The sequence below is a fragment of the Pipra filicauda genome, unplaced genomic scaffold, assembly GCF_003945595.2.
Source record: "Pipra filicauda isolate LSUMZ 115617 unplaced genomic scaffold, ASM394559v2 scaffold278_size1010298_pilon, whole genome shotgun sequence".
In the NCBI taxonomy this organism is placed as follows: Eukaryota; Metazoa; Chordata; class Aves; order Passeriformes; family Pipridae; genus Pipra; species Pipra filicauda.
In genome coordinates, this window is record NW_024104396.1 from 753,905 (window position 1) to 771,375 (window position 17,471).

Consider the following 17,471-nt stretch of genomic DNA (forward strand, 5'->3'; position numbering starts at 1 on the left):
GAGAACCAGTGCTCTTCTCAAAAAAAGCAACTTGTGCTGTCTTCAGCTTTACTAAAAATAACAAACTTTCCTCAGTCCACAACTAAGATGATTCTGCAACTCATCTAGTAAAATCAGCTGGGATGCAGCCAGTATTCTCTATGTGTATTTAGGAGAGCATTTCTCTGTGAAGAGGTTCCTGAAGTGATAAACCTTGGTATCCTGTGAATCGGTGATGGATGTGTCCAAAAGCCGAGTAGATTTCCTAGCAGGTATTCTTCAAAATTAAGCAAATTTCCACCTACAGTTTCATTCACTCCAACTCAGTATCCTCAGACACAAACCAGTGAAACAAATACTTGCTTTCTCTTGCATACTACAAAATGGACACCAGCTCATTGCAGAAGATTACACTTTAAAACTCAAAGAATAACGGTCAGGCTACACAGGGTTTGAGCTGGACTGACGGATTTATTAGTTGCAAGTTGCATGGCTGCATCACTACCATGTCAATTCTATAGTGACAGATACAGAATAACCTTAGAGGAATCTTAAACTTGGAAAGGCACAAGAGTCCACCAAAGATGCATGGTCTGTGTGAGTGCGAGGGGAAAGTGTAGACACATTTCTACAGACTGTCTGTGGAAAGTGACAAATAACTGATCTACACAGAAGCCAAAGGACAACTACTGCAGCCAAGGTCTTAAAATGTCTGGAAAAAAGAGGCATGGCCATTAGCCAGCTCCACTCTTAATCCCCTACCCTACAGATCAGACAGGTGACGGGGTCTCCTCCTCTTATCTTTATCAAGTTCAGTCTTCAATTTCACCAAAAGTAAGATATATCTCCAGAAAGGTCATAGCCCTGTTGGTAAGCTTCCCTGAGGGCTTTCCTGGAAACAAGACTTGCAGAATTGAAGGCATGACTTGTTCTCCTCCCTCGCCCTGGCATTTTGCTCATGTCATCTCATCTCCTTACGGACCTGCCACCACCTATTGGTACGTCAGCAGCAGAAATTGCTGTCTGAGTAGGTATTAACACCAAGACACAGATAACGAGCTCTTGGGAATTATGGAAGAATCCCAATAGGGAACTGTGCAGATTTAATTGTTCACTGCCCCCTTTTAAACACGTTCCTTTATTCCAGAAAGATTTCCAAACACAACTAGCAGAACAATCATAGTCAGAGCTTGTATAAAGAAGTGGAGAGGAAGCAGCAGTGTTCCTGCAGGGACAGTGAGAGCCAGAACGTGCTCCTGTGTCCTGACAGGTCATCCTCTAGCTATAGCAGTCACATCCCTCATCACTATCATTCGGGAGCCTGTGCTGGATCACTGTTGGAGTTTCAGCCTGGCCAGGGGTGGTAATAAAAATGTTCCTGTACCTCTGCACCACAGGCCTAATATGGGAGGTGACAGGACAGAACCCCAGTGAACTGAAGTATTTAGGGAGGTAATCTTTAGGCTGCTGTTACAGATGACACCACAGCACATCAAAAAAAAGCTGTATAACTAAAAGTAGCACTGTCTGAAATAATTCTATTTCAGAACGCACAGTACTGCAACATTACAAATCTCATGTACTGTAAGCATTTACAAAACATATATCTGTGTAACCCCTGGGCTACATTACAATGAATATATACAAGGATGACATTTTCATTTTAGAAGCTTTTCCCTTCCAGAAAGATGAGGGTTTTGTGCATCTGCATTAGAAACCTAATGTTATATTAACATATTATTTCTAAGCCCTGCAGGTATAATCTTTCTTTTTGCTTCTTAGTTACTTTTGTTTTTCTATTCTTAGGTTTTTCCCCATTTTAGGGATGCATCAGAAAAAACAAAGAGTTCTTAATACACGGCACAACTTTCTTAGTGTGAGATACTCAATACTTTCCAAAAATAAAGAATGCAAATTTTATAAGCATGCTGAGCACCCATGCTGTCTGCTGACTAAAATTACAGTTTGTTTTTTAAAAACTAAGTATCCAGTAGATAATCTAATCTTTTTTTTCGGTCTTCTAATTTAAAAAAAAAAAAAAAAAGCTGTATAGAAATGTATCTTCTGTATCTTCACAGTTTCTGAAAATTTTACACCTCCAGAACCAGTGCAGATTCGGCACTTCAGCTAAAAAACCCAGCAGTATCGCTGCAGGATTTGGCTAACCAAAACCCTTAGGTTGGCTGTCGTCATCACAACTAGAGCTACCAGGCTGAGGTCCCTGCTGGCAAGGAACCAGGCCAGCCACAATGCTTCAGAATGAGATATAGGAACCACTAGCCCCACTTCTCTGGAAAGAGCTCCCATTTTTCATGTGGGCTGAAAACTGGGAAACTGAAATACTGCGTCCTGCTGCTGTTTTCAGAAAACGAGCCAAAGTCTCAGAAGTTTGTGTCAAAGCTCCACTGAAGCTGCTGCACTTTGATAGATGTGTTTCCTTAGGAAAAGCTGTACTGGTGCCATGTGGGCAAAAGCACTTTTACTCTACTTTCATTTATGTGTCAAGAACAGAAACTGCTTGTATCAGTGTACAGGAGCAATGTGTGATCCAACACCGTCACCTGTCAGTTTCCCATCAAATGCCAGCCAGGGACTGGTGTGTCAAGAGACACAGGCTCAGGAAGGTTCCACGTACCAGCAGACTCAAGATACAACCGCACTGCATCATACTCAATACATTTCATTTTAACAAAAATACCAAGGATTCGGCAAGAGTTTAGCTAACAATTCAAAACACAGACTTCCAATTCACAGGGAGGGCATGCAGTGAGGCTCCAGTGCTGAAGAAAAGATGGGTCTACATATAATTACAGACTCTGCCATTCTTATTTCAAAGGGAATTTTAATTCTTTTTTTCTCTGCAGCATCCTCACTGTGCAAGTATCTCTTCATCTCTCTGTCTCCCTTTAATATCTACCATTTTAATGAGAATTTTCTGCTAGGACAAAAAACTTGGAGAAGACAAACCAACACTAATCATCACAACAAACGCACCACCAGCAACAGACTAGGAAAAACTGGCTAGTTCGAAGCCCATCAGCCAAGATAGCTATCTACCAAGTGTAAGTATCCCAAAATAATGAATATCAGACCTCATCACACCATGCATCCCTGCAATGCTGGGTATTGACTTTACCAGAAAATAACCCACTACCCAGCAGCTAAGGAAGAGTGCCCTTTCTGTGAGTGCAGAAGGATCTTGACAAGTTAAGTTGGAGACAAACAGAATCTAGGCAGAACAGTTTCTGCAGTTGAGCTTGTATTATGTTGATAAGGATGACATGATACTAAGCATTGAGAGTAAACAAAGCACCCTGTAAATTAGTCCATATTAATTTGATGAGGCAGGGACTTTTCGGATGAAAGGCAAAAGCCACCCATATTTGAGAATGGAAACGTAGATCAGAACAGACCATCCTATTTTCATGGAGTGGCACCACATGAATGTGACCAAGTGCCTGTTACCAGCCTGTCTTTCTCCTGCGATGAATATGTACAGAATTGTACCACAGTATCAAAACATGCAGAGTAATGCGTCTCTCAAAGATGTGAAACACTAGGCCTCATCCTATCCTACAACCAGACAACGTTTAACAGGGTCTGTATGCCATTCTGTCCATCTGCCCACAGCAACTCTGTCTCATTAAGTCCTGCACTGAACTTTTCCTTGGGTCTGCATTAGTTACACAGTAGTTCTCATAAAATAGTTGTAGAGGTCATGCAGAGTCAAGCCAGCCTGCATGACTTCACAATGCTTATTCAAACAGCCTGGAGAGAGGAAGAAATGGCTGCCTGCCTTCTTAACTTCACATCACTGCATCTGATGCAATGGGTAGGAGTGCACATATGACAGAGTTGACCACCATGAAGCCTGCAGACCAAATGCTTCTCAGCTCTGCAACACAATCCCTGTCTGACTTGTTATCAGCAGAGAGAAACTACGGCAAGTAGAGATCCTAGTAGGCTTTGTCAGACCAAGCAGTACTCCACACAGCTCCAACCTGTACTAGTTAGGCCCTGCCCTCAGCCTTGCAGTGGGATGCCAATGCAGATCTTGGCTGAATAAGGCTGTCAAAGGGAGAATGTTCCCTAACCAGACACATTAGAGCTTTAAAGAACTCAGTTTTGCATACAGCCATAGATATGTCAGGTTCTCTGTCTCTGCTCTGTAAATACAACACTGATTACTGTCAGAATGTACAGCCAGTGGACACCAGACACTAATGCACTATCACCCCTGACAGGCAGCTGATCAATAAATAGTGCAAGTATCAGCAGCAGGTTTGGAGGTTGAGGGGTCCAGGAGGGTTTCAGATGCTTTCTAAGAATGGCTTCCCTTTAGCATTTAACAACCATATCTATCTCTTAAGTTTGAAGATGGGCAGATCAGCAGGCCTGTCAGATGGTTTCTAGGCAGATCAGCAGCGGTTATCCCGGAGTTCAATATAAAGACATCAAAAGCTAAGATGACATTTCATCTATGCAGATGGACAGTCAAAAGCACCCATGTTGATCAACAATGTTAAGGATTTTGAGCAAAGCCTAGCTTCACAAATCTCATTTCAGCACCCTTCTCAAACTGGCCAGCACTCAGAGGGAACAGTGCTTTCCTAGGACACCGTCCAGTTTGAACAGGATGAAAAAAATATTTCATACACTGTGTGCACTTCAAATCAAGCAAGGTACCTTCTCTTCTCTACTTGCTTTCAGCAGGGGATCATGTTTCAAAACACTATTTTTTTTATATAGCTTCAGTGACAGGTCACAATGACCCCTATAACCTGAGAAAACAAACTTTTACTTGAGCCCTCTGCATGTGGAAAAGACTGACAGCTGCATCTCCCCCTGAGACCATGCGCAATTGAAAGCTTTTAGCCTGGGAAGAAGAAACAAGAGGTGCTGAGATGCTAAGGTTATTCTGTATTTTGTGCCGATTTTGACAGGGATACCAGTTAATTTTCTTCACAGTAGCTAGTATGGGGCTATGATTTGGATTTGTGCTGGAAACAGTGTTGATAACACAGGGCTGTTTTAGGTATTGCTGAGCAGTGCTCACACAGAGTAAAGGCCTTTTCTGCTCCCCACCCCAGCAGCGAGGAGGTTGGAGGGGTATGAGAAGCTGGGAGGGGACACAGACGGGACAGCTGACCCCAACTGACCACAGGAACATTCCACATCTTATGGTGTCATGCTTAGCATATAAAGCTGGGGGAAGAAGAAGGAGAGGGGATACTGTTTGGAGTGATGATGTTTATCTTCTCAAGTAACCAACAGGTGTGATGAAGCCGTCCCTGTTTTCCTGGGAATGGCCGAACATCTGCCTGCCCACAGGAAATGGTGGATGAATTCCTTGTTTTGCTTTGCTTGTGTGCATGGCTTTATCTTTACTTACAAAACTGTCTTCACCTCAATACACAAGTTCTCTCACTTTTACTCCTCTGACTCTCTCCCCATCCCAATGTGGGAGAAGAGTGAGCATCCTTATGGTTGCTTTTCTGCTTGTTTTTACAGAGTCAAATGGTTTCCAAAAAGGGAGTTTGCCACCAAATTTGATGTTAATGCTCCGATATGTTGACTTACCATTAATGGTCTGCAAGTAGGAATGCTTAAATCGCTTCATTTTTCTTTTCCCTATATTTATATGCATACCTTTGACTTTTTTTGCAGGATTTACTTGGAGTAAAAGATCACTGACTTCTACAATGGAAAAATCATGGATGATTTGGACCTTTGTTAAAAGATGGCTACTAGCTTTGGCTTCCTGGTCTTGGAGTCTCTGCTGTATTTGTCTTTTACCCTTGATAGTGACTTTCTATTTGTACGGAGGCATTATACTACTTATATCAGTATTAGCTGACAACTGGGTTTAAGACACAACAGCTTTAAAGTACAGGATGGTAGGGAGAGGGACAGGACAAACGGTAACTGTAACAGAACAAAACAACAGAAGTGCCCAGAACCATGTTACCCAAGGAAATTAGTATGATAAACACCAGACTTGCAAGGATTCTTGCAGTTCCTACTTGCAAAGTACAGACCAGAAACCACAAAGCAGAGGAAACCAATGAAAATGCTGTGCCAGACTTGTTATGTCCCACCTGAGACCGACGGCAACATTTCCATGCACATGGAAAAATCCTACACATTCAGTCAGAGCAACAGCCCCTCACATACACAAGGTTTCACTGTGAGCTCCATTAGCTGGAAAAGAACTGCAACCCTGAAGCCAAGGTTCAGAGTATTCTATTCGTGAAAATTTTCTAGTCCTTGCATATTGAAGGAAACCTGTTTTCTAAGCTTACTATTGCTGCTGCATAATACAACACCCTATACTGAGATAACAGGGTTGGACGAGACAACCTCTTTAGATTCTGCTTGGTTCATGTCCATGCAAACATGCATGTATGTGCAAATTCCATTCTTCCACTATCACTATGGAGTTTCTAGAAAATCCTTAGGAGTATTTTTTCGTCTGCCAACAGCTTTTTCAAACTTGCAACTCTCACTACTATGCTGACAATATCACGAATAAAGAGGGCCATTCTTGTCACATTTGTTGCCTGTGCTTGATAAAAACACAAACAATGGGCAGGGCATGCAACAAGCCCACATCAGCTTGTAAGAACAGTTTTTTGCCCCACCACAAAGGTTGTAAGCCAAAGAATCAACTAACCAAGAAAACCCAAAACAAACCAAGCTAAGCATATTTTCACAATTTGTCAACACTTCCACAGTAAGAGAAATGTTTTTCTTGCCACTGAGGGATAATTTGATTCTGTAGACCTTGTAGAGCTTTTCTGTTCTCAGGCCAATCATTGTGTTCTCAACTTCTCTCAAGCACTAGCTGCAACAAGGAACCGAGGATTCAGATACATCAACTCTAAATAATGTATGGTTTGATATACGGGAAATCTCAGTAGCACTTCAGTGCTAACATGAACCTGTCAGTAACCTATCCTCACCTGCTACCAAGAGGAACTGTGCAAGTATTTCATTACAGTTCTTTCCACCTCTCCAAACATTTCATATCCCTGTCTCACATAATCAGCCCAAGATGGAATTTGCTTACTCCAGGTGCCAGAGGGAATCAACATCTTGAGTGACTGAGCACATTATCCAGCTTTCACTTTAATGCCAGGGTGAACTCTATTTCAACAGATCCCAAGTCACAAATAACAACACACCTTCAAGCACAGACTGAGGTGGACTGAGGAGTAAGGGGAGGGGAACACACAAGAGAACCTCTCCCAGATGGGAAACAGAAATGGACAAACACATCCAGAGTTCTGTGGCAGGCAGCTGGGGCACAACAAATACACAAGCAAGCCTGTGGCATCAAAGCAAAGCAGTTACATACTCCTAAGGCGTCTTGGACTACTTGATGATAGTCTAGCCTATTCCTTGGCTGCCAGCCAGCTGGCCTTTCTTCCTAACTCATTTCAGAAGCTACCAAAAGCCCACGACCACTCTACCTTCCCGTTTAGGCATCTGCCAAGTCCCACAAGCCTGTACACTTCCCCCTCGGCAAAGATTCCCCAGGGCCCCATGTAGTAGTGTAACCATTATGTCGGCTCTTCAGAGCTCATTAATTGAGTATAATTGTGTCTACGAAGTGAAAAAACATCCTGATATGAAAAACACATGTCCTGGCACAAGGAAAGCAGAGGGCAACAAGCCCTCACAGATTGCTTTCCTTATGGGAAGAATTTTATGCGAGCAAAACTATTTTAGATTTTAAATTTGACAGAGACGTTTCTTCGCAAAACACCTGGACTTTTCACACGATGAGCATCTCCTTAAGTGCAGCTCAGTGTCGAGGGCAATGGCTACAAAAACAGCCTCGGAGAAGGTCCTGCAGCCTCGCATCGCGAGTAACTTCACACCCCAGCCCGTGCAGCTCTCCCGTCCCTGGGGAGTATCGCTCCCCGCCCGGGCTGTGCACAAACACCGCCCTTTTCCTCTCCTATTTTCTAAAGCTCAGTTAAAAGCCCAGCCACCCTCAGCACCTCCAGTTGATCCCACCGGGCTTCCCGGTCCCTCTGCCGCTTCCCACCGCTCCCAGGGGCACTCCTGGGCGGGGGAACACCCAGGGATGCTCCGGGAGAAGCGACGCTCGCAAGCGCGGCAGGAGCGGAGCCGCCCGCCCGCCCCCGCCCGCTCCTGCCGCCGCTATGGACGGGGACACCCCGGGGGAGGAGGATGAGGATGGGGGGGGGGGGGGCAGGATGAAGGGCCGTGCGGGTGCCCCGGGATGACACAGCAGCGGCCCCGGGGGTGAAGGGCCGGGGATGGTGGCGGCGCTCCCCGGGCTCCCCGTTATATAACGGCGGCCCCGCCGCCCCCGCAGCGCTGGCACCGCGGGTGCGGGTGTGCGCGGCCCCTCCGCGCCGGGGCCGTGTCCGTCCGGGCTCAGCGCGGCCCCGCCCGCCCGCCCCTCACCAGCGGCTGCATCTCTGCGCGCACGGCGGGCACCTGGAACCGGTCTATCTCCTCCATCATGGTGGCGGCGGCGCCGGGCGCGGCGGGCGGAGCGCGGGGAGGGAGGAGGGCGGGCGGGAGGGCGCGTGCGGCTCCTCAGGCGCTGAGGGACGGCACGGACAGCGACGGCGACAATGACAATGACAACGACACCGCCCGCGGCTGCTGCTGCCTCATCGCCGCCGCCGCCGCCGCCGTGACTCAGCCGCGCCGCTTCCGGGTCCGGCCACCGCCCCGCCCCCTCATGAATATTCATGAGGAGGGCGGGATCACACGTACTAATTGGGGCCCGGATGGTGGGCTACGCGGCCACGCGCTTTTGAATATTCATGCATGGGTGGGGCCGCTGTCAATACTTTGGGGGGCGGATGCTGCGTTCCCTGAGGCGCTTTCCCCTCTGGAATTTTGATGAAGTGGGAGGGGAGATCTCCTGTTCAAGGTCCAGATGCTCCGTTCTCCGCGGCCCCTACCCTTTTTTGAATATTCATGAGGCGGTCGGAGGCACTACCACAGCGGCCTGGTGGCGGCGCTCCTGTGGCCCCGCCCTTATTTGAATATTCACGAAGGGCGGGGCCGCTCTCGCCGGTTCGGGGCCCGGATGATCGATGTGCAGCGGCCGCCGGGACGTACCATTCCCTCCCTCGGGGGGGAGCGCGGGGGCGTGTGAGGAATCGTCTCGTCCGCCCGCCGCTTCCGGTGCGTTGCCATGGCTGCCGCGATCAACTTCCGGCCGGGCGGGCGGGCGCCGTGAGGGGCGGCCGTAAGGGGCTGTGAGGGACGGCAGGGGCCACTGCGGTGAGGAGAGGCCATGCCTGCCAAGGCGGCCGACAAGCGCCGGCAGGTAAGGGCTTGCCGCCGCACTCCTGTGGCGACAGCGCCGTGGTGACGTCACCACCGGTGCCATGACGTTACCCGCCCGAATGGCGTCACTGCAGAGCCTCCTGCAGCGGGGACGGCGGCCCACAGGAGGGAGAGGCGCTGTGCGGCCCCGCTGTGGCTGTACGGCCCTCGGCTCCTGCTCTGAGCGCTGTCCCTGGTGTGATGCCAGCGATAACGTCACTGTCCCAGGAGTCGCTACACGTGACGTCACCGTGTACAGCCCAGACCGCTTCCCTCTGGGCTCACAGAGTCACAGAATTGTCAGGGTTGGAAGGAACCTCTAGAGACCAGATCATCCAGACCAGGTGGGATTGGAATGTCTGCAGAGAGGGAGAATTTACAACCTCCCTGGGCAGCTGTTCCAGTGCTCTGCCACCCTCAACACAGAAAAGTTCTTCCTCATGTTGAGGTGGAACTTCTTGTGTTTTAGTTTATGGCCATTGCTTCTCGTCCTGTCACTGTGCACCACTGAAAAGAGTCTGGCACCATCCTCCTGGCACCTGCCTTTGGGATATTTGTATGCATTGATGAGATTCCCCTCCCAGTCTTCTCCAGACTAACCAGGCCCATCTCCTGCAGTCTTTCTTCATAAGAGAGATGCTCCAGACCTCTCATCATCTTTGTGGCCTCTGCTGGACCCTCTCCAGTAGCTCCTTGTCTTTCTTGTCCTGAGGAGCCCAGAACTGGACTCAGCACTTCAGATGTGACCTCACTAGGGCCAAGTAGGGGGGCAGGATCACCCCCCGAACCTGCTGGTCACACTCCTCCTGATCCCATTCGCTTTCCTGGCCCCCAGGACACACGGCTGGCTCATGGTCAGCTTGTCAACCATCAAGACTCCCAGGTCCTTCTCTGCAGAGCTGAGAGATTGAACTGAGAGCTGAGGTTGCCCCACTGAGCTGTAACCTGCAGGGCTGGGTGCAGCAGCAGGGTCAGCACAGTCCCCCTTGGCCCTGCTGACTGCCTGGCTGCATCAGGTTGTGTCACTCTGTCCCTTCTCTGGGGTGTGGTGTCACCTGTGGTGTCACCCTGTGAGTTCTCTGGCATTTCACAGCTATTCGGGCAAACCAGCACATCCCAAAGCTGCAGCACCTCCCCACTCTGTCTCTGTATTGTTCAACCCTGTCCTCAGTTGCCATTGTCAGGCCGTTTCATCACACTTCCAGCATAAGACACCCCTTCCAAGGCAGATTTTAATGCACTCAAGGTGTCTCCACCTGCCAGAGAATCTCTCGGGGACACTGAGCAGACAGGATGAAATCCCTTTCTTTACAAAGTTTTAAAAAATTCTTTCAGTTGTACCCAGCTGTAAGTTTTGCCACTTCCCTTCTGTTTTACTGTTTGGTCTTTCCTCAGTTCAGACAATGAAATGGAATCACCTGCTGCTCTTCCTGCTCTTCCAGTGCTATGAGGTCTGTGTCTGTGAGACCTCACTGGATTCCTTTGGGCTCTGCGTGGACATGTCTGCATGCATCCCCTCGCAGGATGAAGGGATCAGCCAGATTGATTCCTGGATCTAATCTACTCCTGGACTATCAAAGTGTTTGATTTAAAAGCAGATGATGGCCGGCTTGTAAAACCCTTTTGTTGTCATGTTTAGGCCAACTCCTACGCATTTGATCCTTGGGGTAGGAGGAAGAAGGTTGGCATAGGTGTCCCAGAAGTGACTGAGAACAAGGAACCTACTTCCTCTGTCCAGAACACATGACAGAAAGCAATAACTGATCAAGGGAAGTGGAAGGAAAAAAAAAGAGGGATCAGTGTGACTGTCCAGAGCTGTAGAGTGGTACCTGAGCTCTCTGGGCAATCCTTCAGGGTTTGTGAGGGAGTCTGAACGGCAGGAGCTCTTTCAGTGAGGGAGCAGCAACCCTTGCTGCTTATCTGATCACCTCCTACTCTTTGCAGTCAGCAAGAGAGAGAGGATCACTGTGACATTCCTGATCTCCTACTAAGCACTAGTAATTAATGAGGTACAAAGGGCTTTATAAAATTTACAAAGGGCGCAAACTCAAAACCAAAACCCACATCCAGTCCTAGATAATGAAGATGTTTACAGTAAAATTATAAAATCCAGTAATAATGGTACAAACTAAACCTGGGATGAAATGCTTGCTCTGAATTTCAGTTTCTTTTATTTTCAGAATTTTCACATAAATATTTTCAATCATTTGCAGTCGCCGTTATCTCAAATGCTCTAAAACAAAGAAGCTTTGATTCACATGTTATTTGAAAAAATTAATGTGCTGCAAAGGCATTAATTTTATTTTAAAGCTCTCAAAACATCATAAACTGCTTAAACTCTTAATATATTTGACTTCCCCCATAATTTTCATTACAACAACTTAAAAGACATTAATTATAACTCGTTCTGTATTGCCTTTCCCATGTTTGCCATGAGGTTGTTAAATCTGATTGCTGTTTGATGGCCTTTTATTTCCTAGAATATTCTTGCAGTGGAAGAATTGTGTGGTTGACTAGCTGGCTCTGGAATCCAGAGGCTTTTGCCTCATTTTCCCTGACTCAAAATACAGCCCTCATCTCAGTGGCTTTGTGATTCTGAGGAGAGAATACCTTTGCACTGTCCAATCAGGGCCTGATGTTTGATATTTACTGGGCCATAGTGGCCACTGTAAAATTAATTGGTGAGTCAAGGTCCACATTCCAGTTCTTGACAAGAATTTTACTGTAGTTTATGCTCTTTTCACCTGTCCCTGTGCTCTTCATTCCTCTGTTTCTTATATTTTGCTTTATTCTGCTTTGCCTCTTAGGTCTGCCACTGTTGACTGCTTTACCTTTGAAAATTTTGTTCCTGTGATTTCCTCAAAGCTGAGATACTTACCTGTACACTCCCAGGTCCTTCCTTTTTACCACATGTCACTTCCAGCTCCTCCTCTGCTTTCATGACTCCATGTTCTTCAAGAGCTTTGTGATCAATTCTTGTTTTTTTCTTCTTCTTCTCTCTTATGTAGTGGTTGCCTGCTTTTCTTCTCTGCCTGTCTTGCATCTGCCTTCTCCTGTGACACCAGTTTCTTTCTTTATTTCACTCTTTTTTTTTCTTTATCCAGGTGACCTCTGCCTCCAGTTCAGTGTCCAGCCACCTGATGGGTGAAAATATGTCAAAGTCAGGTTGACCATCAGAATTAAAGTCTGTGACCTCCCAGATGAACTGCTTGACTCAATCTAACCTTAATTATAACCATCTTTAGGATTTTGTATGTTCGTGTACATTAATAACAAATGTGTTTCAATGCTCAAAGTCTTAAAATAGTTTTGTATGTCTGGATCTTTGTGTTCCCCATACAGCCTTGGAAATAACAATACTTATGTATGTTCTGTGCTTCAACAACACCCTTCCTTTCACATCTGAAATGTGCTATGCACAATTGAGCTCAACAGCATTTTGTGAGGATGTAGAATTATGGAAAGGCATAAGCCAACTTTCCTGCATCAGGCTGAAGGGAAGGGATGAATGAGATTCTCAGCTCCCCTGAAGAATGAAGCCTTGAGTATGGCAAACAGGACAGCCAGAAATGGGGTGGTTTTAAAAAACGCTGACCTGTGTGGCAGAAAGTTGTTGGTAGGGCAGGGTGTCAGTCCCATGTGTGGTGCTGGGTGGTGAGAGAAAGTGGCCAACAATTTTAAGATTGCTTCTTTGAACATGTTTGCCAGGTGTGCTGCTGGAAGTGCTTGTTCCAGATTTCCATGCCTTTGCTATTTGGTGTGTGGCTCAAGGAAAAGCCTTGAGTGGGCAGTGGAGAGCACCCTGTGCTACTGTGTGTGTGCCTCTGTGGCTGAACCCACGCCAGGGAGAAGCAGGATTTGGTTATGGTTTCTTAGCTGATACTGACTTCTCATTTACAATGTGCAAAAACCAGACTATCTGGTCTTATCACTTTAGGGTCAACCCCGCTGTCAGAAGCAGGTCACTTAAGCAGTGTAAAGAAAGCACCTGAATTTGGACAGCGAAGCATTTTTTGTTACACTTGTGGTCTTGCACCCACTGACAGGTAAACAGCATCTTTGCTGTTCAGTAAGTTAGAAAAGAGAAACAAAGAGACCCCCTCCCCAAACATGCAACAATCAGAGGTAGTTTACTTTTTTTTTCTTTTCCTTTATTGTTTTCCCCAGAAAAGGCTTTTTAAGGTGCTTACTTGTTCTTAAACCTGCATTAAACTATCCATGGAATATAAAATAAACACTCCATTTAGTGTCTCTCAGAAAACACTATAAAATGTATTGGCAAATAGCTCTTAAATTGGCATCCCTACTGTGTGCAAATGGATGTCTGCTGCAGGGCAGGATGGAAGTCACTATTTTTCCTTTGACTTTGTTTTCATCTGTGCTTCTCTGCTTCTTTTTGCCAACTGGTGGTTTACTGAGGAGTTTGCTAATATTCAAAACAAGAATAAAAAGCTAGCAGGAAGCTTATTAAATGGTTTTACAGAAATGTCAAGCTTAGCTCTTATGATGTCTCTACCTCTTCCTTTTAGAACCCTGCAAGCAGCTGTGTGCTTCTCCTCTTTTTTTTTTTTCCTCCAGATTACTTGTTAACATCTGTGCTGTGCTGCAGAGGAAGTGGGAATGACAATGTCTCTGCTCAGGAAGATGAAGTAAACTTAGCATGAGCATTCTGTGATTGTGTTATGGTGACAGCTAGCATGAGGAACAGAAAGGCTGCAGAAATGTCTTTTTAAATGATCTTTAAAAATTATAGTGTGGGTTTGTAATTGCCCTGATGAGTGTTTCATTAATATGTAAACGATTTTCAGCCCTTGGAAATTTTACTTAATATGAACTGACACTTCAGCTTGGCAGAGTGACCAACCTGCATCATCCCTGCCTCTGAGTTTTCTGGCATTTTAGTCTGGATCTGCAAATACAGATCTACTTGTCCAAACTTATGCTTTAAACGTAGGGAGAAAATTCACATTTCTCAAGGATATACTGGGTGGTGGTGTCTGGCTCTTCACCATGCAGTGAACCCTTGCAAGATCTAGTCTGGAAGGGGCAGTTTAATCTGACGGGATGGGGGAAGAACGTACCAGCCAGCAAAGGCTATACTGGGGACTTTTATCCTGGATGGCAGGACACCACACGTGGTAACATCATTCCATCTCCTACTCAGTTAGTCAGGCAGGCTTTGGATCTGAATGTGAGGGATGGATGGATTTTTTCTTGAAGGATTTCTGCAGTCACTAGTTCAGGATTCAGTCTGGTTCTTAAATGAACACTTGCTCTTGAGAGTAAATCTCTGCTTCCTAGGTCGCCAAGACAATTTGTTTACCACCAGCACTGCCACTGCCAAGTCAGAGGTTTTCTGCAGCACAGGATGAAATAGCTGAAAAGTAGGGCTGCAGAAAATAGCTGTTCAAAAGAAAACAGATGTGATTGTTCCAGGACTTGGAAAAAACTTCAGAGCTTTTATCTTCACCCGGGAAGGCAGGTACTGATAGTCCTGTCTGTCTTGTGTAAATTCAGTTAATGAGTCTCAGATCAGCAATTACAGGCTGTCGCATCACCAACAAAAAGAAAGAGCAATAATCACTGTAGATGAAGCAAGAAGAGCAAGACTCAGATGTATGGTTATGATTTTTTATTTTCCTCACTGCAGTACAATCCAGAAACATGTTACTAGGGTGTTGAGTTCAAAACTTCAGGGGGACATTGCATCTCTTTGATGCTTGCCTTCCTCTTACGTGCTTTAGGGATGTGGAAATAAGATAGGTCTTATGAAATGCCAACCTACTAGTGCTTGTTTTTGGTTTTGTTGGTTTTTTTTTCATTTATGGCAATGCTATTTGGAAAATAGCCAGTAGTTTCTCCTTATTTTAGTTTTCCTGTTTTATAACTAAAAAAAAATTATATATATATTGCCGAAACATCCTACCTAAAAATACAATTAGATATGCTTGTTGAATATCTCAGCAACAGGAAAACCTCCTGTTGAAAGACTTGAGTTTGCAGCTATTTGTACCTCTTGGTAACTTGTCTGATTTACAGGGAGCTGTGGCAAGGGAAAGGAATATTTAATGGCTTTTAAAGCATCACTTTTCATCTGTTTCCTCTCTTAATTTGTATTATCCTGTCAGATTACTGTATGTTTGTGGTAACCAGTAGTCAGTTTGTCTTGTGGTGTAATAGATGTCTGTCCGAAGGAAGAATTCCTGGGTGCTGCTATGATAAACACACCCTGGAAAAAATGTCCAGAAAGGAACAGTCACTTGAGTTTTCTATATCTTTCATTTAAGTACTGTGACTGTTATGAGCTTCTTATGTCTTTTTACTGTTGGAACTCTAGTAATCTGTCATCAGCATAAAACATGATTAGCATCCCTAAATTCTGATTCTGGCATTTTCCACTGGAGCACTGGAGCACCTCCCAGAGTGGCCAGGGTTATGATAGTGACCTGGAGGTGAGAAATTCCTTTCAGCTCCTTGATGCCTGCTGCCGCGGATTCCTCAGTTCCTTAGCAACGTCTCTTTTTTTTCCTAATATATATTCCTCATGATTTTTCACACTCCTCTTTTTGTTAATTAATATTATTTTTAAAGCCAGGCATAGCAACACCATTTATTAGGAAGATTTAGGAAGATACTTGTTTTTTTTTTTTTGTTTGGGTTTTGGGTTTGGCTTTTTTTGTTTTGTTTTGTTTGTTTGTTTGTTTTGGTCGCAAGACCATCTTTATCTAGAATTTGCTAGAATGTAACTGTTTGGATTGAAATGTTCTTTGTCGGCTGTCTGACTTAGGCTAACAGTTACAAAAAAACCAACACCACTCTAGGTGTTGAACAACGGAAACTAATATACTGGTAGTGACTTAACCTGTGAGAATTGACGTAAGCCAGGGAACCCACGGAAAACCAAGTGTGTCATTGTGGAATTAAGCTGTGTATCATAACGCCTGTGCCCAGTGGGATGAATTAAATGTTGCCCCAGCAACCTTAATTCTCACATTTTCTAACTTCCAAACACTTCGCTTTGAGATGCTAATATTAGTCTGTTAACTTTTTTTCTGTAGCTAATGTAACAGCAATAATGCGCTTGAATTTTAGAGGTGGGTATGAAGGCCAGTAATTGTCGTAAACATCTTACCTAGTGAATCATAATGTTGATTCACAGTTATAATTTCTTTTTGTTTGTATTGCAGACTTTGTGACCTCTTCCCTATTGTACAAACACTGTATGGTATGTCTGAAGTAGCTGTCAGAGCAAAAAGATTACACCTTTAATAATAGTTTATGGGTAACAGATTGACCCAGTAAAAAGAAGAATGAGGAAGCAATAACAATCATTCTGAGCCCTGGTGGCAGGACACAGTCTACGTGGGTGCTATTGAAACTCCTTACAGGTGATGTGGCAGAGAAGGGGTTTAAGGCAAGTTATGAAAAAGGAAATGTGCTGGCTTTGGAAAGACTTACAGGGAGCAGGAGCTTGCAAAAGAAATAGCAAATAACCCCCCCCCCCAAAAAAAAAGGATGTCAGGGCTGCCTTTTTCAGCAAATGGCATGGCAATATTACCTGTGCTATTATCTGAATTAGGAGTCAGAGTAAAATAAACAGATCTCGTTTTGATGAGTTTCACCTACTGCTAATACTGCCAAAATACATGGATCTCAACTCATTTTTTTCATGTTTGTGTCACCTTTCAGCTGGGTTCCAAAAGTCTGAGGTACTTTGGGATGAACCTTCTACAGCATAGGCAGTGGTGGCAGGAATGATGCTTGCATCACAAAGGATGTCTTCTGTTTTTTATGCTGACTTCTGTAGAGTTACAGTCTTTACCTTCACTGGCAGGAGTCCAGAATATCCAAAAAAATAAGATACTCAACTTTTTTTTGCTGTTGAAGTAAACCTCTGTGCTGTGAGGGATATTTTATCTGGGCAGGAGACCAGAACTTTGCTGAAGAACTCCAGAATAAGCTAAGAACCAACACCTTCCTAGACTCTGCTCCACCTCCCCAATAAACCTGTGCTCACCTGCTCTAGGCATGGCTGTCCTGTCTTTGTGGAGCACACATGGAAGAAAGCCCAAGGCCCACACTGGTCATTGTGTGCTGGCTCCCCTCTCTCCATCCAGGTTTAGGGCACGTTTAGAGTAGTCTAACTGTGTCCATACTGCGCAGCGTTTCACCGA

At 45.2% G+C, this 17,471-nt stretch overlaps 2 protein-coding genes across 8 annotated transcripts in view; one reads left to right on the forward strand and one right to left on the reverse strand.

Moving 5' to 3' along the window:
* Positions 1-8,661, reverse strand: part of FAM219A (family with sequence similarity 219 member A) — a 97,193-nt gene extending 88,532 nt beyond the window's left edge. Inside the window, exon 1 of one of the 4 annotated variants that reach the window (XM_027722226.2) lies at positions 8,452-8,661. In XM_027722226.2, coding sequence (XP_027578027.1) covers positions 8,452-8,478 — 27 coding nt within the window. In that variant the 5' untranslated portion in view covers positions 8,479-8,661. Of the gene's footprint in view, positions 1-8,418 lie in introns of all 4 variants that reach the window. The other 3 variants (XM_027722225.2, XM_027722224.2, XM_027722223.2) reach the window with 3 other exon arrangements.
* A 267-nt stretch (positions 8,662-8,928) lies between these two features.
* DNAI1 (dynein axonemal intermediate chain 1) overlaps positions 8,929-17,471 on the forward strand; it is a 141,164-nt gene continuing 132,621 nt past the window's right edge. For 3 of the 4 annotated variants that reach the window (XM_039382622.1, XM_039382623.1, XM_039382624.1), the window contains exon 1: positions 8,929-9,153. In XM_039382622.1, coding sequence (XP_039238556.1) covers positions 8,944-9,153 — 210 coding nt within the window. In that variant the 5' untranslated portion in view covers positions 8,929-8,943. Of the gene's footprint in view, positions 9,154-9,190; positions 9,299-17,471 lie in introns of those variants that run through there. The other variant, XM_027722212.2, reaches the window with a different exon arrangement.